At 39.6% G+C, this 22473-nt stretch overlaps 5 protein-coding genes across 5 annotated transcripts; 2 read left to right on the top strand and 3 right to left on the bottom strand.

Annotated features, from left to right (window-relative positions):
* Positions 1 to 419: 419 nt before the first annotated feature.
* Positions 420 to 2381, bottom strand: PKNH_0717100 (DnaJ protein, putative; the record flags this gene model as incomplete). The annotated part of the gene is made up of 5 exons (XM_002258426.1): positions 420 to 1073; positions 1240 to 1358; positions 1509 to 1626; positions 1819 to 1973; positions 2291 to 2381. 5 exons carry the CDS (start codon positions 2379 to 2381, stop codon positions 420 to 422), a joined length of 1137 nt encoding a protein of 378 aa, XP_002258462.1.
* A 4832-nt stretch (positions 2382 to 7213) lies between these two features.
* PKNH_0717000 (nucleosome assembly protein, putative) lies at positions 7214 to 8744 on the top strand (the record flags this gene model as incomplete). Its single annotated transcript, XM_002258425.1, has 3 exons — positions 7214 to 7269; positions 7728 to 7780; positions 7993 to 8744. The coding sequence occupies 3 exons, from the start codon at positions 7214 to 7216 to the stop codon at positions 8742 to 8744; spliced, it is 861 nt and encodes a 286-aa protein (XP_002258461.1).
* A 443-nt stretch (positions 8745 to 9187) lies between these two features.
* Positions 9188 to 12184, bottom strand: PKNH_0716900 (gamma-glutamylcysteine synthetase, putative; the record flags this gene model as incomplete). The annotated part of the gene is made up of 1 exon (XM_002258424.1): positions 9188 to 12184. One exon carries the CDS (start codon positions 12182 to 12184, stop codon positions 9188 to 9190), a length of 2997 nt encoding a protein of 998 aa, XP_002258460.1.
* Positions 12185 to 16206: 4022 nt separating this feature from the next.
* PKNH_0716800 (dihydrouridine synthase, putative) lies at positions 16207 to 17733 on the top strand (the record flags this gene model as incomplete). Its single annotated transcript, XM_002258423.1, has 1 exon — positions 16207 to 17733. One exon carries the CDS (start codon positions 16207 to 16209, stop codon positions 17731 to 17733), a length of 1527 nt encoding a protein of 508 aa, XP_002258459.1.
* A 375-nt stretch (positions 17734 to 18108) lies between these two features.
* On the bottom strand, positions 18109 to 20300 carry PKNH_0716700 (conserved Plasmodium protein, unknown function; the record flags this gene model as incomplete). The annotated part of the gene is made up of 4 exons (XM_002258422.1): positions 18109 to 18172; positions 18312 to 18391; positions 18542 to 18650; positions 18832 to 20300. 4 exons carry the CDS (start codon positions 20298 to 20300, stop codon positions 18109 to 18111), a joined length of 1722 nt encoding a protein of 573 aa, XP_002258458.1.
* Positions 20301 to 22473: the final 2173 nt, after the last annotated feature.

The raw sequence follows: 22473 nt of genomic DNA, 5'->3' as shown, positions 1-22473 counted from the left end.
GGTCGTTACTTGTTGCTTGGATGTTTTTTTTTTTTTTTTTTCTTTTTTTTTTTTTAGAGAAGGGGTTATTTGTTCAGTTTTTTTCTATTCCTTGAAACTAGAATTTTCACGCGTGCTTAATTTTCCTATATGCAAAGAGAGTCTACACAAATATGTCTGCTTTCGAATTCCTCTAAGGTGGTTTCATTGTTCATTTCATATAACCCAATCGATATGCGTCCGCTCCTTTTTAAATTATTGGCTGGCTTCCCGGTTGGCGCCGCAAAGTTGCGAAATGGGCATCGCCGAGGCTTGGCCAGCGCTACGCTAGCGATACTCTGACGCTTTGCTAACGCTTTTTTAACGCTTTCCTAGCTGTATATTAGCGTTTTTTCCTTCCGATTCTCACTTCTATTACTGCTAGCACTTCCACCCTACGCTCATTTGGAGGTAAACCAGATGTACACGAATATAATGCCGAAGATCATCTGCATGGAAATGAACTCGAACCAAGACTTCTTCTGGTTCTTCTTGTCCTTGGTGTTCTTATTCTTCATCATTTCAAAACACTTTTCAAGTAGCCCCATTTGATGCGAATCGAGAGTTAAGGCAAACTCCTGCACATTTTCACGGAGCTTATCGTCTGCATTATTTTCGTCCTTGGGGTCTTTTTTACTATCTTCCAAGCACTCACTTTTGTCCTTCTGTTCCTTGTCTTTTAATTTCGCCTGCGCATATTTGGCATCTTCAACAGCTTTCCTCATTTCTTGTAACTTGGAAACCAGCTGTTCTCCATTTTTCTTTAAATAGTTAGTCGAGTCGACGACATCATTTGATCTTTCGAAAACGATTCTGTTGGTGGCCAAAATGGATCGCATTAAATAAATCAACGTCGCATTCCTGTCTGTGTACGTGTACGCTGCGGCACATATGCTGATAAAAAAAACGATGGGGAATAACATCCTAAGTAATTTGATTTTCTCATATGGCAGTAGATATCCTATCGAGGGTAACCAGTCGAATGTTGTGTCGTCTTCGATAAATCGGAACTGCAGCTCGAAGCAGAAGCTAGCTATGTTGTACACCAGAAATATCTTCAAAAAAAAAAAAAAAAAAAAAAAAAAAAAAAAAAAAAAAAAATTATACGCCCATATATGTATGCACAAGCAACCACTGAAATGTCACCATTGCACACATGCAATGGCTTGGTGGAAAATTACAAACCCATGTGCGTCTCACACAGAATCACACTAAACTCACTTGTCTTGCGAACACCAGTTTCCGTGGGTATGATAAGAAATATCCTATGATGAAAAACATGGTGTGCTGGACCAATGAAAGGCATATCAGCAGTGTGGCCGTATTGTCGTCAACTTCACCTGAACGGGTAAAGTAAAAAAGGAAAAATTATGAACAAATAGCAAAAAAAAAAAAAAAAAAAAAAAAAAAAAGCTAGCTCAAAGGTAAACGCATGTCTGATCTGTTATACACACGACTGGTGGCTAATCGCATCACCCAGCAAATGTTACCATTCTTGTAGTCCCCAAAGCGGTTGTAGTTGCTTCTCCTCGTGTCGTCAGTCAAGACATCGTATGCCTGTTTTAACTTTATAAATGCGGAGTCGGCCGATTCGTCCGGATTTTTGTCCTATAAACGGCGGTGCAACGGAGGTAATGTGGGAGTAACGCCGGAGAGAAACGGTGCTAAACTCAGTACCATGGAAAAGGAAAATGCTCAGGTGCATGCAAATGAGCACATGGGCACCTCATCTTAACGACGCCCTTAGCCCCCTTCCTTCTCCCCATTTTCTCGTCCTTTCGACGTAGCATGCATCCTTACGGGGTGATATATTTTCGCCGCCTGCCTGTAGGCGGTCTGTATCTCCTGCTTCGTTGCATTGGGTGTGATGTTCAAGTAAGTGTAGTAATTCTCCCTCTTCCAGGGTACTCCCTTGTATAGCAGGAAGGACAAAATTAAAACGTATATGGCATATCCTGAGGGGAAAAAAAAAAAAAAATTACTCTCGTGTATATATGTACATATGTACATATGCATGTGTATGATCCTACACGGTCTGTATGCTCGACGCAATCGGACTGTAGGTCTTTTGACGAGAAGTGATAAAATAAACACGCGTCCAACACGGTGCTCGTTCATGTGCACGTGTATTGTAACAGAAAAAAAAGGATGTGGGGATGGGATAACTCAATTCTCCCCCCCTGCTCCTATTTTCCAACGTTGAGCAGATCTGGGATCTTTGCACAATCACGCAACCCTTTAATAGCGATGCATGATGTCTCCTCGTACTTACTGAACTTTTGGAGAAATTTTATTTTATCGCTGTTGACTATTGTGACTCCAAAAGAAGCAATAATAACTTGAAATATAATATCGTTTAGCATTTCTAAAATGAATTTTTTGTTATTTTTCACTCGATTTGGGGGGTTCTAAGTTCTATCTTCTTCAGCAGGTAGGTACTTAGGGTTAATTTCCTGCCGGTCTGTATTCGCTTTTCCGCTTCTTCGCTTTTTCCCCTTTCTGCGTTGGTTACGTTTTTCAAGGTCGAAGGTGATTTTTTCTCCTTTTCGAATTGAATAGATGAGGACTTAGTGTTGGAACAAATTGGTGGTCATTATTCGAATTTACAAAAGGCGAAGGAGGAACTTCGCATCGTCAAGGAGGGAACATCAAGGGGGGTAAGAAGAAATGCAACTGGGCACAGTGTTCATACGAATGTACGCGAATACAAAGAGGTAAGAAAAAAAAGGCATATCACGAACTGGCCTGTCGCAAAAAGTTGTATGATAAAAATGCATGTAGCTTATGGCTTATTAGCAAAATTGTTTGCTCATTTATATAGCGCTGTTCATCAATGGTTGAGGTGAATTGGTGCCTGCACATTGCCTGTGCACGGTTGGCCGATTTTGTGCGCTGGTTAGCGTTTTTTTCCTCTCGTCAGCTGGCTATTTCCTATTTTGGCTGATTTGACTGCTTTTCGATTGGTGTATTGTTCCATGTGTGTGGCGATTGTGTATCTTCTTCTTGTCAAATGCATCATTTCACTTTCGGCGCAATGATATGGAGCACGAGCGAAATTTTTTTTTTTCTTCTTTTTTTTTTTTTTCCAGAAAAAAATTAAAACGGGAGGGAAAACAAATGAGGTTCGCACTGGTGGCATATGGATAATGCAACAATACGGAAAGTATACGCGAGTGATTTTTTTTTTTTTTTTTTTTTTTTTTTTTTTATTTTCCAGCATTAAGGACTTAACAGTTGGTGAATAAAACACAAAACCCTTTGAGGGGAATAGTCTGCGATAATTGCGAGGTTTTCCGAGTATGTCAAGCGGAAAACAAACGCATTACCCACACAAGCCATGCGAAATGGGTATGTAAGTAACGTATGAATACGCTTAAGTACGTTCGATGCGTAAGGCGTGGACCAGATGATGGACAAATGAGAACCCCGCGTGGATGATTAAAATCGGATAAGAGGCATATTCCGACTGTTCGCATGATTAAAAAAGAGGTATAAAAAAAGTATATATATATGTGCACGCACACATGACTAGGGGCGTACTCGCGTAGGCAGGCATTTTCAAGTCCTCTGCGTAGCACCCACCCGTAAACACAGTGACGAATTGCTTTTAAAAACGTGTTCATCCTTTCCGTCGCCCCTTATCCCCCGTAGTACACCCTTCAGCTATACCCCTCATTTTTGTTCTTACAAAACAGTATTTGTCCAGTTAATATACACATAAAGTATTCATTCCCCCTCCCCTTCCTTTATATCCCAATTTTCACTTTTCCAATGTTGAAATAATGAACCCTTTTGCAAGAAAAAAAAAAAAAAAAAAAAAAGAAAAGATACCCTCTTTTCAAAGCGAAGTGGAAAGGGTGGTATCCTTCGGGTTGTGTATCCACATTGGAGGGGGGATGACCTTAAAACGACGTCTACGTAAGTGGTGTGGCGTACTCCTCCCCTGAGGGCGTCTCCACTAGGGGAACTTATCACAAAATGGATCCAAGATTTATCCCCACGTGGCGACAACGAAGCAACCACGATTTATGTGGCCATCCCGTTCTACGATAAATGACATCACACGAATGAATGGATAGTTTGAAAGAAAAAAAAAAAAAAAAAAAAAAAAAAGATTTTTATTTTTTTCGTTAAACTGCCTTGGATACACACAGGAGGGAAGTCTATTTTGTTGTGCCCGTGTGTACAGCACAGAGCCCAAGTTGTGTGCACATTAAAAGGAAATGCTCGCTAAATATATACACAAGCGTGTGTGGCTGTTTGGGCGAAAAAAAAAAAAAAAAAAAAAAAAAAAAAAGACCTCTCTTTTGATGTATCCCCCACGTGTGGAAAAACTTTCCCACAAAAAATAAAAAATCGCAAAGGGCAAAAAGAGAGAAAGAGAAAAACTGCAATATCGTGAAAGGGCAAAATATTTTTCACTCATCTATGTTCATAACGCATTTCCCAAGTGAATTGTCCCAAAAAGTGAAACTCGAACAAACATACATAAACCTATTGTAGCACCGTAAAAAATGCACATAAAAGTTAATAGAATTTACACAGAGTCGAAACAAAGCTTTTGCTTCGGGTTCGCTATCTTCCCATGTCGCTTTTCCTCACGGCGAGACGCCAGAGGATAGAGGTTAAATCATCAATTTTGCTTCTCATTTTTTTTCCTTAAAAAAGTTAGCTATCTCTGTTTCTACACGTGGGACATATTCCATCCGTGGAGAAAAAGTAACGGGGAGGAATTAAAAAAAAAAATATATATATATATAATAAAAACATTTATTTGTTTAAGCATTTATAAATTTACACATTTCTCTTTCACTTCTTTCCATACTCATGTAGCTTCTACATTTTTCTCATTCGTTTTTTTTTTTTTTTTTTTTTTTTTCTTTCAAACTATCCATTCTCCAAGTATTATTTGTTCGCCCTTTTGGGTTAAAAAAAAAATATCATTCCAAAGTGGAAAGCGTTTTATCATTTTAATGAAGCAGACACATACTTTTGTGTATTCACAAGCAAATCCTCATGCATGTCCACACATCAAAAGCTAAGAAAAAAAAAAATAATAAATAAGGACCTTCACACGCAATACGTGTATCCTTATATGAGTTAATATACATAAGAATACACAAATGTATATAAGCACACGTGTGTAGTTTTTTTTTTTTTTTTTTTTTTGTTCATTTCCCACAAACGGAATTGATACACCAAGTGCGTTTTCGCAATATTGTTTGTATATACATTGAAAAAAAAAAAAAAAAAAAAAAAAAAAAAAAAGGAAAAGGACCGAAAGGTGGAAAATACTAGTCCCTCCATTTTGTTTACACTTCATCTGCATAGAAGCAACACGTAAGGAAGGAGAAAACTGAAGACAAGGTATTCAAACCCGTACACAACCAGGTAATGTGCAAGCGCTGCTCAAACACAAGAATGATGTTTCGTCCTAACTCGTTTTCTGTGTTACCCCAATGTACATAGGCATTCTTTTTACAACCTTTGATGTGACTATCGTGAGAAAATTCTATCGAACGGGTAGAGTCAAGATGAAATATCATTCTCATTCACATACCGCCACGAGTTTATGGCGCCCTCGCTACCCACATATATTTTCCCCCATTTTGTGCACTACAAATATACATACGTGTTGTTACATTTGTCCTATTCCAATCCAACTCGATCCACCCTGAGGGGCCTGCACATTACGAACTAGCTAAAGAAGACCACCTTTGGGTCTTTTCAGTCGTAAGGTTCGATAAAGTTATGCGTGATATGTGTGTTTCGTCGCAGTGACCCCCATGCAGTTGTCATCATATGAGTATCGTTTCTTTGCAGAAAAGTTCGCACAAAATGTGAACAAATCATTTTGGACGGCTGTGTAGTGGTTATTTACTCAGTGCTAGCCATTATGTATTTATACCCTTCACGTCACATGAAGGAAAAAAAAAAAAAAAAAAAAAAAAAGAAAGTTCGAGGGGAGTACCGTTAATATTTTACATATACATATAGTGAGATATGCTTCTCGTCAAATGTTAAAGTGAGTTTTCCTTCTCACGGGATGGAATGGAAAGATAACATCATAGTCTGATGACCCTTTCCCCATCAATAACAATAACTTCTGCCTTCCATGAGTACATATACATGTATACCCAATTTTGTTGAAAACAAATCGGATGAGGACATTTCGCCAAAGACGTCTTCAACGTAGTTGTTGACCACACGGAAGGGGAAAGCAAATTCATCCTACGTATATATGATTAAGTTTTTTTCATAATTGCATAGGCTTAAGTCAAATTTGCTCCTACATATGACGCTTTTCCTTTGCGGGCACAACGGGTTCTCTCCAGTTGATTCACATGCCCCCCCCCCTTTTTTTTTTTTTTTTTTTTTTTCTTGCGGGGGAATGATAACCTGTACAAAGGCCGCAAACACTTATGCACTTCCTCATATATAAGGTTTATATAATGAATATATTTGACACTTTTTCTAGGCCCACAAATTATGTAGTGCCATTACGTCGTAGCCGCCCCGAAACCGAATCCGACAGTGCCTGCAGAGCCGAAGCGACATGGGCGGTATTTCATTTTAAGGCTTACAAAAGGAATGTACTTATCTTGACGCATACCATGCGCATGTATATACAAATATATATGTATATATACCTAAATAATATATATATATATTATATACGTAACATATACATTTGTATTTACATGCGCACTGTTTGTAAGTACCGCATTTTATATGCAAAGCCAGTTAGAATCTTTTTTTTTTTTTTTTTTTTTTTTTTGCCTACCACCGCATTGTAAAAATATAAACCCATTTATTTTGCTTTGTTACCTGCTGCGAAATATGAATGTCAAACCTCGCACCGTGTTGTAGCTTGGTACTTCCCCCTCATTTGCTTCTTTACTTTATTATATGCTTTATTATATGCTTTTTTTTTCTTTTTTTTTTTTTTTTTTTCTTCTTTTAATTTAATCATTATTGTGGCAAAGCAAAACGCTTGTTCCATCTCCCTGTTCATACTTTCCTTTCACGATTAAGCAGTCATCGCGATAATTCATTTGATGCGTATGAATACGTATCTCCATTGACCCCCATGCCAAGATTAGATACATTCGTACATGCGTATGTAATAATATACACGCAGTTATAGGTAGATTTTTTCACCCTTAGTAGCACCCTTTACACAAAGAAGGCAAAAATGAAGAGAGATCGCTCCGAAAATTCAATTGAAAATACATCTGACCCTAAGCACTCGTAAGTTTGACCCCCACACTCCTGCCTGCTATGCGCAGGCCATATGCCCAGTGTTTATAAGCACCCCTCCTCCCCCCTGCTAGAGGCACAAAATTGGTGCATCGCTTTTCCAGACGTCTTTATCTGCCTCCTATACGGTCCATACGATATGGGGAGTGAGCCCAGATTGCGACGCATTTTTTTTTTTTTTTTTTTTGGAGGACACCATATCACCAATTGTGTGAAGTTGGCCGTTGCAGGGAGTCTATTTTACGGAAGAAGGCAGATAATCGGCTTCCGTGTTGGTGCGAGACAGCTGTGCTGGAAAAAAATGGGGGATGAAATGTCAGGGGGGGGAATTGGAGTATCGCTCGATAGGTGGCCGTTCATACCTTACATTGCGCTTGCATGACCACCGAGTAATTGCCCCGAAGATGTACCACATAATGACCCATTCTTTTCCTCTTTCCTCTCTGCAGAAAAATCGAGAACGATGACCCCCTGATGCCGTTCATGAAGGATTTCGAAGACAGTAAGCATTTTTTTTTTTTTTTTATCACCATGCGGAACGTTTTTGCACGATGGCGCTGCGTAAAGTGCATTCCTGACTTCTACATATTGTATATTTATACATATCGTATATTTCTACATATCGTATATTTATACATATTGCATATTTATACATATAGCTGATTTTTACATATGGTTGATTGTTCTTGCCCCCCTTTTCCCCCCGAAATGCAGTCCAAAAGGATATCGAGCAGCTAGACATCAAGTGTGCGCACGAGCAGATGAACATCCAAAAGCAGTATGACGAGAAGAAGAAGCCTCTGTTCGAAAAGCGAGACGAAATAATTGAGAAGGTTCCGGGCTTCTGGGCAAACACCCTGAGGAAGCATCCTGCACTAAGCGATATAGTACCCGAAGATATAGATATTTTGAACTGCCTAGTGAAATTGGATTTGAAGGATAATATGGATAACAATGGCTCGTACAAAATTACTTTCACCTTTAATGAAAAGGCAAAGGAGTTCATGGAGCCTTTGACACTCGTAAAGCATGTTACCTTCGATAATAATCAGGAGAAAGTGGTTGAGTGTACACGAATTAAATGGAAAGATGGAAAGAATCCAATAGCAGCTGTGTCAAATAATAGATCCGACTTAGACAACGAAATGCCAAAGTGGTCCATCTTCGAATGGTTCACCACGGAAGAGTTACAGGATAAGCCAGATGTAGGTGAATTGATACGGAGAGAAATTTGGCACAACCCCTTGTCGTATTACCTTGGTTTAGAAGATTTTGATGACTTCGATGAAGATTTTGATGAAGAGTTTGATGATGAGGATGAAGACGATGAGGATGAAGATGATGATGAGGATGAGGACGATGAAGAGGAAGACGACGAAGAGGACGATAAGGACGACGATGATGAAAAAGATGATGATGATATGGATGCAGATGATGATGGAAAAGAGGACGAGAATGATGAATAAGGAGGGTTGTTATTATTCTTATTGTTGGCTACATCCCTATGTCGTACCTCGTACCGTCATCCAAATGTCCAATGTACATATCCAAGTCATCAACGCGCACTTTTTTTCCCGCTTTCATTATTCCTCCCATTACTTCCATCCCTCACCGGTGCCTCTTACGTAGGCCCATTTTTTCGCATCTCCAATTTTTACCACCTTTTTTTTTTATCGTGTTTCTACGATTTACGAAATTCACACACATGTCACTTCGTTCTTTATGGAAACAAAAATTAAAAAAAAAAAAAAAAAAAAGGAAAAAAAAAAAAAAAAGCGGTTCATGTTGAAGGGAATCCGCGTGGTGAGGGAAAGAAAAGTGGTGCAAATAAAGGGAGGTAAAAATAAAAGCCATCACAATGCTATATCATGAAGCCACCGCGATGCTACATTTATGCCGCGCCGCGGCCCTAAGCACTAAGCTGGTAAAGCTTCTTCCCAAACTCCAGCGTGTTGTTATCCATGGATTCCTCACAATAGCTGCGCCTCGTACCGGTGTAGTAATCCTGACCTTCCTTAATGGCCTCGCTAAGCAGCAGGTACTGTGTGTAATCCTCCCCGGAGATGAATTTATAAGCTAAGCTCTTCACATACTGGCTTTCATTAATTTGCCGCAAATCACTTTTTATTCTTTCCTTGTAAGGGTCCACAAACACACCTAATAATTCCTGAGGAATGATAAGTCCTTTCCCTATATCAGCTATCAATTTGCAAATGTCATAATTTATCCTGCTGTTGATGTACGAATCCTTTTCATAAGCTGGGTGGTTCAAAATAAAGTTCCTTAAATAGGCAGCACCTGTACAGATTTTTCCAGCACACCTTAGCTTCACAAATTCAATGTACTCATTTATTTTATTCTTAGCTGCATGGGAAAGTTGCCCCTCGCGGAACTGTTCATCAATGTACTTAGAGCAAAGATAGAAAATGCCATTGTGCTCGTTAAAAAAAATATCATATAAAGTCTTTTCCTCCACTTGATTATCTTCCGTGTCATATGTTAAGTCTCTCCTAAAGTAAAACTTCTCCTTAAAAATGGCATCCCTGTTAGCAGAACGGAAAAGATTTTCCTCCAACATGGACATGGGAATGTATAGGTTCAACTTCTCCTTTAGGATAAATTTGGATAATACCATGATGAGCGTAACGACTGATGCGTTTTCAAAGTCGGTAATTTGAATGTCTGGCGTGCGAAATTCTACTCTCCATCCTATGGAACTTGGCCCATTGCAGTGGTTGTTCAGGATAGGTGGCGGCTTAAAGCGCACACTGTTCCAGTTAGTGCTTTGGAAATTTTCAAAGTGCTGATGGGAGGACAATACCGTCTCTTCGTAATCCTCCAAAAAGCTGAAGTCATCACTCAGATACACGCTGCTGATGGGGTTCTTGTCCAACCTACTAGCGGAACCAGCGGCGGAATCTCTTTCTGGCAGAGAATCATCCTTCGGGAAAGACTCCTCTACTCCCATGCTGGAACTGAACCTATTCACCCTCTCCTCAATTGACTGTATATCCTTTTCACTATAGGATCCCTCAAAAACAACGATGGGGTCTCTAACGAAGAGAGAAGCAACATGCCTAGCTAAAAAATCATCAACATTTTCTTTAACCAATTTATCATACACATTCTTATCCAACACCACATCTATGTCGTTATAGAAATGATAGTTCTTCCTGAGTGGCAACTCATTAGAAATGTACAAAGATATACCTGAATATCTTGGCTTGGAAATGTAGGCTAGTTCCTCCTCTGTTCTACAGTCAACAGAATTTGATATGACTCTCCATCGAGTATCCGTCTCTGTCAGAAACCCTCCTAAATATGGGGTTGATGCCGTTAGGGCTAAGAACAAAGGCGCGATAACAGCTAGTTGATCATATAAATACTTCGCGTCGTCTATCGTTGGAAATGACATTGTTACTTGCTGACAACACATGCTCATTCCGAAGAACATTGCATCTAGGTAAACATAATCCTTAATTGGATTCTTGCACTTCTTCGAATACTCCTCGATAAACTTGCGATCGTACACGTAAATGTAATCCTTCTCGTCGTCCAGGTTGCTGAACAGGCTATTTTTTATCACTTGGTTCATTAGGTTAGCTGGCGCGGTCAGAGAGTCCTCCGTGCAAGGATCCTCTGACACTTTTACCACTCCTGGAGACGCCACTTGTGCTTCACTTGGAAGAAAATCCGATCCAACAGTTTCTATTTTTTTCTTGTTCGTCATAGACTTGTTCCAAATTAAGTGCTCATCAAGGATGCACTTTTTCTTTATTTTCTTGAAGAGTCTTCTATCCGTTTTGTCCAGTGAGTGTTCCCACCTGGGCATTTTCTCTGTGTTCTCATCTTTGTATATCTCATTAAATGAAATGACTTTTGTTCCCCTTCGTTTTCTTATGTTCTTCGTTAGGGTAACATACCTGGCGTGTGGACTGATTACCATATCGGTGATGAGGCAGCTGTTGCTGTACTGATGCGTTTGCTCTGGTTTGAATAGGTCGCATTCGAAGAGGAGGTTTTCCTTGGCCTCGTTTATGAAGATGGGTCGGTTTGGGGTGGTCGGCTGACTGATCTGGTTTGATTCATTCAATTGGTCCACCTGGTCTGCCTGGTCCGCACTGCCCACTTCGTCTTCGCACATTTCTTGCATCAAAGAGTCGTCATTCTTTTGTGCAATCATATCCGAGTTTACAAACTGGGTAGACTTACCCTCGTCCGCATACGTCTGCGAGCTATCATTCAGCGTGATTTTGTATTCTCCTTGACTGATGACCTTTTTAACCATCTCCCCCCTCTGTCCCTTCTCCGCTTCTTTTTGATTAACATGTTCATCTCCTGGCGCCTCCAAGGCATCTCCACCTGAACCAACACCTTTCTCCTTGTCACCCTTCCTCTTACCCGTTTCTTGGATGATTCTTTTGGCCATAAGTAAGCTATTCTCTAGGAGCGAATTTGGGAAACATGGCAAAGTGATGGCCCGCACTCCTGGAATGGCACTGAGAACATTGTTCAGTTTTATTCTCCTTATGCGCATGGAATCTTCAACAAAGGGTGAAGAATTTATATCAAATTTAAACGGAACGGAAGGTGTCCCCTCAATGGTGAAGGAAGAATATTCTGGAGTCCAATGAGATCCATACTCACAATAAGTAACACTTTCTAGGTTCATCATTTCATCAATCAAATCTGTTGCACATAAAAGAGCAGAAGATTCTTTTAAATTTTCATCATTGCAAATAACGATGTATTCTATTTCGTCTCCAAACATTATATTTTCGTCTACTCGGTCTTTGTTGCATTTGTATGTATGAACAAACTGCAGTATGCCATATAACCTGATTAGTGATTTTACTTTTTGCACATCCTCCCAACTTAATGGAGTTCCAATTTTGAGGAATCCCATTTTCTTTTTTATTATTTTATTTTTTTTTTTTTTAGAAAGTTTTGTTTCGATGAGGAATCAGTTTTTGCGTATACCACAACTTCGTTGATCGGGTTTTACTTTTTTCCATGCGTGCAGTGTAGCAGGTCCACAAATTTGCTGTCCCGCTTTGGTGTGTTTTTTTTCCGCCTTGCAATTGGGGCGAATTCAGTCTGCGTATTCCTATACTCTTGTACTTTTTTATCTTTGTGCTTCAAAAAAAAAAAAAAAAAAAAAAAAAAAATATACATATATATACCATAAAATAAAGCACAAAAATAGCGTTGTCAAGGTGCCTACACCTCTCAAAATAGTCCTACTTTTTATTCTTTTTTTTTGGTAGCCATGGGGCGACTGATCTTTTTGTGGTTCCTTTTATCGATTCGATGTTGGTATATTTTTTCCTTTTTCCGAGACTCGGGAATTCAGCTATTGCGTTTTCTCTCCTTCTCGCAACTCGTCACGCTTGTGTGGAAATTGCTTTTCAGCACAGACAGGACGAACTCCCCAAAATTTTCGAAATAAACGTGGTCATAAATAACTTTTAAAAAAAAAAAAAAAAAAAAAAAAAAAAAAAAAAAATAGCTATATAGCCAAACAGATCATTGCTTCCATCCAGCGGTTACATAGCATTTTTTTTTTTGTTAACGTCGATTTGTTAATACACACCGTAGCAGGACGAAAAATAGCGTTCTTTTACAGGGATTCGCAAAACAAATAAAACTATTATCAGGAGTCTGCGCGCTCGTGCTCGAGGAAAGGTGTATAGGAGGATATAAAATTCATGCACGTACATGTGTATGCACATATGTACACGTGGTTCCTCTACCGTATGCATGCATGTACAGATAGGCTCCTTTTTTTTTTTTTTTTTTTTTTTTTTTTATATTCTCGGCTTGGCCATTAACTTCGAGGTCATGCTTGTGTTTGTTTTTCTTCCCTTGGGATTAACACCGCGAGAAGTAGCTCGCTAGACTATTAAAGAAAACGATGAGCATTTTTTCCCCGCGTCGAAACTACGGGTGAGGCCACACACAGGTGCGCTGCGATGGTTGGGAGGCCTCCACGTTCAAAAAAAAAAAAAAAACAGACACAAGCGGGAGTGAAAGCTGTATTGACAGCGGAATTTCCAATAGGGGTATATACAAGAGGAATATCCAAAATGAATATGCAAAAAGAATGAAAAAAACTGACACTTTTTATTAACGTTGGAACCCAAGAAAATTGCTTCCGCGCCTTTCCTGCATGGGTGATGGCCTTTCCTTCTTTCTTCTTAAGTTGAGAAAGAAACGCCAATCTATTTTTATTAATGTTTTACAACAGAAAAAAAAAAAAAAAAAAAAGAGGAAAAAAAAACGTTACTTAATTCATGCTACGACATATAAATGCGCGTCAAAACCGCAGCATCGCCTGTATACCCTATGTGTTTACAAGCGACTAACCTTTCGCGGCTATCCTTTGTATTAAGGAGGGCATAAAATATTAGGTTCCAAAAGGTAAAAAAAAAAAAAAAAAAACAAACAAAACAGAACACGCAAAAAAGAGCGTTCGCAAGTATGTTATGTATATATATACTTATATACATTTACGTACTTACGTTTGAGGTACAGCTGAAGGAAAAAAAGATAAACTCGATAAATTAAAGAAAAAAGGATAATAGCTAGTCATTTGAAGGTTAAACAAAAAAGGTAATAATAAAGATGAAGTAAAAGTTTAGGTTTAAGGTAATGTAACATTTTACTTTTATCAAAAAAAAAATTACTGAACCGAAAAAGCTGTTTCTTGTTTAATAAATCTCAAATGCTTAAAATGTAGAAGAGTGTGCGTCCTAGCGCTCCTTTTTATTTTCTAACCTGTTCTCAGCCAAAACTTTTAATACGAACCAGGTATATATTATTCTACATATATATACATACATGTAAGTATACATTTGCATTAGGAGGCTTGTTTATGTGCCTTCAAGTCTGCTAATTATTTTGTGTACTGGGCTGGGTGAAGCAGAAATAAAACTCAATTCACAGAATTAGCTCACAGGGGAAAGCACGAAAAAAAGGAAAGCCACACCTTTGAACGCCTTCGTGGCGTAGCTTTAAGATTCACTTTTAATCTACCACCAAGAGTTTAAAAGAAAGAAAAAAAAAATCGAAGAATCGAAGAACACAGTGTACTTTTTTTTTTTTTTTTTTTTTTTTCTTTTTTCTCTTATTCGAACTGGCAAAAAAAGATATAGATTAAGAACATATTAAGAAATGTGCCAACTGTTATGTTTATTCAATTTACCTCATGTAAAGCATACCTCCTTAGTGTGAAAGCAGTTCCATCTTAAAAATAAAGGTATAAAAAAACAATGTTTCGTGCGTCACACTACTCGCATTTGCCGCTCATTGTAATTATTTGAGGTGATGTATGAGCACACCGCACGTAGGTAGATTCAGTGAATAAAAGAAACAAAAAAAAAAAAAAAACTTCATACTTTGCCTTTTAAAAATTGCCATATGTAAAAATGATAACCGCATTATGTGAACATTTTAAAACGTTGGTTTTACATTTCTTCCGCGCATGCGGTATGTTTATATGTCACCCCAAGAACAATTCTGGTCCATGCCAAAAGCATGAATGAACACGTAGTTCCGACGTAACGCACTGTCACGTGCTTACCAGGTTGGTCTACAAAATGTACAGAAATTTTATACGTCAAGAGAACGTGTATTGTGTAAATAATTTGTATGTGTTGTAAAACTTTGAGGAGCCCCCTTATGTGCTTCGTTCTTTTATGTGTACTCATTTATTATAATACAATTCAGGGTTCCATTTTGGCTCATCGTTGGAAGTTGCTCCATCGAGCGCTTCACACCTTTATATATATTTTTTTTTTTTCGCCCAATTGGACTCCTCCCTCCCCCCCCTGATGGGGTCAGATTAATGCGCACAGCTTAGGTATGCGGTTGAGGGGGTATAAATACTCGCGAAAGTGTCCTCCCATTGAAGCTCTGAACAAGTGGGTTCTACCACCCAAGGGTACTCACAGGCATTAGTTCCTGAAACTGATTTTCCTCTTTGCAAAAGGTACATCTCAACGATGAGCTATGGCATATGCGTACTCAAGAAGATTGTGCCGAATGCAGGACAATGCTGGTGGAGTGTGCAAGCATGTCCCTATTTGGGTTCGTCCAAGGGGGGTAAGCAAAGGGGAAGATGAACACATGTGTATGTTCATACATGTATGCACTGTACGGGTTTACAGCATGAATTATAAAGATGTAGGCGAACGCGTACTCAACTTTTTAATCGACGCGTTCACCTCAAAGTGTATTTTATATAATGATAGTTCGAATGCCGCATGAGATGACATAGAAACGAGGAAAAGGGGCACCCACAAAATGGCACAAAGGATATGTTTGTCAGATACAATGAAAAAGGAAGCAACCTCTTGGGTACCTTAAGTTCATACAAAAGAAAAAAATGTTTATCTCACCTTTGTGTAGAACCTAATTCATTAAATACGAAAGAAGAAAACACAACAGCCGTTCCTTTTAAAACAGTCTCCTTTTATTCCCCTGGGGGGAACATTTTATACTATGTAGCTTAAAATAGCTATTTTTTTTTTTTTTTTTTTTTTTTTCTTGTTCATATTTTTTTCGTAAATATTCTGAACTAGCCAAAATAGGAAAAAAAAAAAAAAAAAAAAAAAAAAAAAAAAATTGACGAAATAATTGAAGGAAAAATGAAGAGCACGTGATTTGCTCGAAATGGCACATTTTTCCCGCTTGCCTTTTCCGACTTGATTCTGCTGTTGGTCGCTCATTTGATTACTAATTTGGTTACCATTTTTTTGTTGGCAATTTCTGTTGCCAGTTTGATCGCTTATGTTGTCGCCTATCTGGTCAGCTATTCGGCTACCTATCCGGCGGCATATATTTCCGTTTTTTCGCCTATTTCTTTTGGATTCTTTTGAAGCCCGGGTCCGCCGCTACCGCTGCGGCATCCCCCCCCCTGAACGCTAAATGCGAGTTGCGCCTTTGAGAGACTTCGCCGCTTGCCTATACCTCGCGCGTCCCCTCAACAATGGGCAGCCGAAGCTGAACACGCAAAGAAGGCATCCTCTCGTTGGGGCATACTACCTAGATGGTGACCACAACAGGGAGAATTTACATAAACGTGGGAAGGAAAAATTATGGCGTAGTGGACAATCTAAGAGGAATGTTTACTGCTTTAGCAACAAGTCCATTCGTCGTCACCAGAAGATATTAAAACAAAACAAGAGAACTATGATCAGCATGTCAGTAGCAGCAGAAAGGAACGTGGAGGAGAGCATACACCTATTCGGTGAGGAAGAGTTCAAGTTAGAAGATATATCCACCTGTCTTAGCGACATTTTTGAAAAAGAAAAATGTGAAAATATTCCATTTATACAGGTTGCCCCCATGATAAATGTCACCAATAGACACTTTCGGGCGTTTGTCAGAACCATTACAAGAAGGGCTCAATTGTGGACTGAAATGATTGTAGACAATACTCTGCTATACAATCTTAATAATTTAGAAGAGTACCTAGGTTTTAACTCCAATGAACACCCAGTCGTTTGTCAATTGGGTGGATCTGATCCCACGTCCCTGGCGGAAGCAGCCGTGTTAGTGGAACAAGCGGGTTACGATGAAATAAATTTGAATGTAGGCTGTCCAAGTACCAAGGTAGCCAATAAAGGAGCCTTTGGAGCATACTTGATGAAAAAACCAGAGCATGTACGAAATATAGTATACGAAATTAAAAGAAAAGTACAAATTCCTGTATCTGTAAAAATAAGAACAGGGGTTGATGATTGTGATTCTTTCCCCTTCCTGAGATCCTTTATTGAATGTGTATCCTCTGTAGGATGTACTCATTTTATTGTTCATGCAAGAAAAGCCTGGTTAAAAGGATTGGACCCGAAACAGAATAGGTCCGTACCCCCATTGCAGTACTCCAAAGTGTACACCCTCTGTCAGTTATATCCCCATTTGAAATTTACCCTAAATGGAGGGATCAAAACTATAGAGGAAGCTGTGGCTTTGCTAAATGGCTACCTACCTAGGGAAGACAAATGTGATGGCGAAAAAACGTACGTACAAGTACAAAACTATCATGTGAATCCCCTCAATGGGGTTATGCTTGGACGAGCGTGTATGGAAAACACCACCGTTTTATCCCAAACGGATCAGCTCGTCTACAATGAGAAGCCCCCCCACACGGCGTTCAGCAGAAGAACAGTTTTAGACGCATACAAGTCTTATTTGGAGGAAAACTCCAGCTTGTGCAGCTTATCAAGTGCATTTGAATTGTTAAAGCCAATTTTGGGCATCCTTAAGGGCATGCCTGGCCATCGAATTTTTAGAAACAAAGTGGATATGTACATTAGGAATTATTCATCCACCTTGCCGTGTTCAGGCATTTTGGAGAAAGCCATGGTGGATGTGGATGCCGTAGCCCCCGGCTGCCTGGACCTACCCCTGGCTGATTACAAGTTGCAGCAGGAGTACATCAAAAATTATTAGGAGAGTGGGAGACGCGCCGAAGTAAGTGGCTGCGTTAGGCGCTTACGTATATGTCGCACAGTATTTTGTTTTAACCCTTTGTATTTATATCAAATTACCTCACTGGGTACCCTCTACGTGTTTGACAGTCAGGCAGGCTCATCTCTAATTTGTGCTAACTGAAATATTATTGCACTTTCGGTGTAGTTTAGCTTAGTTCTTCCCGCTGGGCTTACGTGGCTTTTTTTTTTTTTTTTTTTTTTTTTTTTTTTTTCGTTGGCCCCGTTTTGTCACATTTGTCTACCCCGACCAAGTTCCACATGGTAGGGGGAAAATACGCCTTCTCAGGTGCGCTCCAATTTGACGTGTGTGTTATGCCGTGCTCGTGGGAGCCCTTTAATCTTCACTAACTGCCCTCATAACTTCATTCACTTCGATCAAGTAATCCCGTTGTAAGGACCTACAAAATAGGGGGAAATGTTTGCCATTAGGAACCGTGCAGTACAAGCGGTTCTTTCCAGATAGTGTGCACAAATTAGGGGGTTTCTACAGAGTGCTTGGAAAATCAGCGGTTAACTTTTTTCGCTAATATGCCTTACATGTTCTTGGTTAAATTAGTGAGCACGGAATCCTGCGGCCCGTTTAGTTTATCCAAGGTTATTTTTAGCATGCTGGAACACTGTACATCGGGGAAAACGGCGAAGTAGTATATGTATAACGATCGGTTTGTATGCATATGTAGGGGTTTTTCCCGTTGCGGAGTCCCCATGGGGATGCACAGAAGGAAATAATTTGTTGTGTCTCGCGCGAGGTTTATATCTATTCTTACCTTCTCGTTGTTCTCCTTGCACATTTTCAGCTTCGCAATTGCCTCCTCTTTGTTACTATTGAAAATCGAATGAATAATTTCTATGATGTCCTCGATAGGTGATATTGGGCTGCCGTGAGGGAAAAAAGGAAAAAGTCGTTTTCCTCTTATATATTTTTGAGGGGGGATGACACGAAAAAAAAAAAACGTACATAGCAGCAGCGGCATTGACAGGATGTGTCCACCTGACTATGCGCAAAAGTTAAAACATAATGAGTGTTATTGGAATAATACCAAGCGGGAAGACGTACCATATGTCGAAGGAATTTTCGGTGAACAGAAGGGGAGGTTGGAGGTTGAAAGGAATCGGACCTCCTTCAGAAATGTCTTTTGTCATTTTACGATGTATACTCTTGGCTTCATCCTCCTGTGGTTCTCCTTTTCTTCTGCGTAGGTTCTTCTCCATCAGTTTAGCACGTCCTACGAGATTATTCTTCTTCGCACGTATGTCTTGGCACGTAAGAATTAATTCCTCTCCTTTGAAATCTTGTGGATCATCCGCTTTGTCAAAGCTGTTTCCAACGATGCTATTTTTTCTGTTCATTTTGAGCTTACTGCTAATCATCGGAGAAGCATTTTTTTTACCTGGAAGTTTAAACTTGGGAATAAAATTGTTGAAGCTCATTTTCCCGCTGTAGTTGGTGTCTTCTGACCTGGTGTCACTCACATCGGAGGGGGATAAGACATCACCCTTATCTTGGTCGTTCTGCAGGTGGATCGAATCAGGAGTGTTCTTCAACTTGTGCGCATCTTCCTTCGTTTCTCCGTTTTTCTCTCCCCGTTTTTCATTTCCCCCTTTCACCAATTTGGTTGATTCCTTTGTCGCTAAAACATCACTTTTGAAACTCCTAGATGCATACGATAGTGGCATTTTTATAATATTTTTTAGAATCGATTTTTTTGTTTGTATTTCCTTTTCGGGATGTGTACTTCCCTTGGTAGTAGTAACGATATCACTCTCATCATGTTTGTTTTTTGGTGGATAACTTTTTTTCTTCCCTATTTCGCAACTCTCTTCCAGAAGACCGGATGTTTTCATTAAAAGGTCTTTATTCTTTCTCAGGTTTGTGCCACTATTTTGTCCCTTAACTGAATAGGCAGATTTTACTTTTGCTGGGACGTCCTTTTCGCCAGAGTCATCTTTCCTATCTCTGTCTGTCCCGGAGTTGTCACCATTGGAAGATCCATCTATCAGAGTAACAACTTCGATGGATTTTCTTTCCTCCTCCGTTAGAACTTCCAACAGTTCTTCATTTGCGATTGGATCGATGTGAACGCTATTCCTTCGGGGGTTAACTTTTGTGGCGCTCGTTTGTGTAGACAGTTTTGCTTTACCTACATTGATTGTTCCTTTGGAGGTTCTCCTCTCTTCCCCCTTGGAGAACTCGAATTTTTTGATGATACTCTTCACCTCCGTCCTCTGCGGGGACTCCTCCTTCTTGGAGTTCCTTTTTGCCGCTTTGGGAGTCCTTTTCCTTTTGGATTTTCCAAAAAAATTAAATCCCGCCAAGCTAAAAAAGGAGTTTTTCTTTTTCTTATTTTTCAAGTTTTGTGGAGCCTTAAATTTGATGGGTGCCCTTTTCTCCTTGTTGGCATTTTTTTCTGTTTGGTCTTTTTGCCTCCATTTAATCAAAGGCTCTTTTGGGGCCGCCTGGAGTTTGTAGCTAACCAGGTTCTCCTTTTCCGAGGGGTCTTTCTTTCCCCAGCGGAAGAGAAACATCTCATCGAAGGGGGAGGTGTGTGTGTGTGGGGGAAACGATATATCAGGTTTGCCGTTTTTGTTGCTTGGCCAATTAGCACATTAGCCAATTAATTTGCTAGCGGTCGTGCTAATATTTTAGACAACAATTTCTTCGCCTTTTTCTTCTTCTCACGCTCGTGCTAACCAGACTGGCGGGAGAGATGTGTTACCCAATGTTTAGGTGAATTGGCTGTGCCCTCCAACGGTTTGCTAGAGTAAACAATTTTAAGAGAGGGTTAAAAACGGTTAAAGACATGATAATTTACACCCCACCCAGGGTTCGCCAATACCTTTACAGATCTGAGGAAAGATCGCAGATGATTAGAAGAGTGCACACAATCGGACAAATAATATCAAATAACCGTCCTGTGTGGATAAAAATCCACAACAAAACGGTTAAGCGGTGCAACGGAAAAAACTTCGCAAACGTAGAACGTTAGGAGCGCGGAGGGGAGTTTTAAAAACTGTTTGCCAGGTAGCCACTAGCCATTTGGACGATTAAAAAAAAAAAAAAAAAAAAAAAAAAAAAAAACAGCCAAAATGAAAATAAAATTTTAAATTAAAAAGTTAAAAGTAAAATGTTAAATGGTAAAAGTTAAGAGAATAAAAAAATAGATGTTACACCAAAGCTGTTGCAAACGTGGGGCAACGCCCGATTGACGCGAAAAATTGACTGGTGAAATGCCCTCCAGTTCTTCTCCATTCACTTCTGCTGTTCTGCCCCCTTTTGACAACAACAACAGGCGCGACAACCAGAACAACGGTTTCGCGTGCACACCAACATTCTTTTCTTTTTTTAAATATGTCCTACTCAAGTGAAAAGAGAAAAAAACGGCGGTGATGGAGGCTCTTTTTTTTTTTTTTTTTTTTTTTTTTTTTAATCGTCACAGAACAAAATTGGTACTTCGAATTTTTAACTTTCCAAATTCTTGTCTTTACACCGGTTTATAATTCACCATTTTGTTCCTCTTTCCTGGGGTGCCGAAACGCATGAAAATGTCTCGAAAATTTTTATTCTCGCAAAAATTGCGCGCATAGGAGGCTGTTAAGACATGAAGCGGATTTTTTTTTTTAGTAAGCGATGGAAATTTTAATCTGTCAATTTGCGCATTTACAAATTGCCAATTTACTAATTGCCGAGTCACCCACCCGCTGATTTGCTGGTCTTTCCATTTGTATTTGTACTTTGAAGGAATGCTTGTTGGCTCCCCCTGCGGTCTACTTATCTTTTTTTTTGCAAATGCAACTTTTGCCGAATGTTCGGCTTACCACATGCCCCAATGGTGTGCGAGCAGTGTCAAGAGGTGTACAAAAATTTTGAATAGTTCGAGGAGATTTGGAAAAACAGAACGCATGGCGCTTTCACAACTTCACTACTTGATCAGTTCACCACATCACCACATATGGGCGCGACACATTACTCCTTTAGGGAATCTTCCGTGGGTTATTCCTTTTGAAATTTATCTCTATGGATTCGCAATTCAATGGTTTGATTTGTGGGGAAAACATAAACATACACGGGGGGTTGGCACCTGCGTGATGATACCAGTGGGTATGTAACGACGCATGGACACCTTTACATATTCTCGCTACTTATGCAGGGTGTGGACTTGGTTGATCTTCGCCTACTTGGTCATTCGAGTGACCCTTTCCAAGTCCACCCTTCTTCACGCAAAAAAAGAGGAAACGGAAACGTACACAAAAATGAAAGGGCAAATGATGCCGTACCAAGGGGTACGACGTTTTTGTGCAGGCTATTAGATGGCCGTGCGGCGGAAATTACTTTTTTTTTTTTTTTTTTTTTTTTTTTTTTTTTTTTTTTTACTAAAAAAAATATTTTACAGGTGTATTTTTAGTGTATACCCTCAGAATGTATATATTCCCTGTTCACTAGTTTAACCGTTTGTACGGAAACTTCTCCTGCAGATGTAGGAGGACCCTATTGGGGGACATACATGCACACTCTGGCATACAGATGTATGCGTGACCACACGGGTTTGTGAACACTTCCGTTGGGGCATAGACCATTGGTGATACCCCAAAAATTGTTGTGGAATTTTCCTCAGGGAGACACACATGCGCTAGGGGGTAGAGGTATAATTATTCGCCTGTGCATACGCTTCTGTACATGCGTATGTATGGGTCTGCGTGC

The sequence above is a fragment of the Plasmodium knowlesi genome, assembly GCF_000006355.2.
Source record: "Plasmodium knowlesi strain H genome assembly, chromosome: 7".
Classification (NCBI taxonomy): Eukaryota; Apicomplexa; class Aconoidasida; order Haemosporida; family Plasmodiidae; genus Plasmodium; species Plasmodium knowlesi.
Note: the sequence above shows the minus strand (reverse complement) of the source record. Positions and strands in the feature narration are given on the sequence as shown.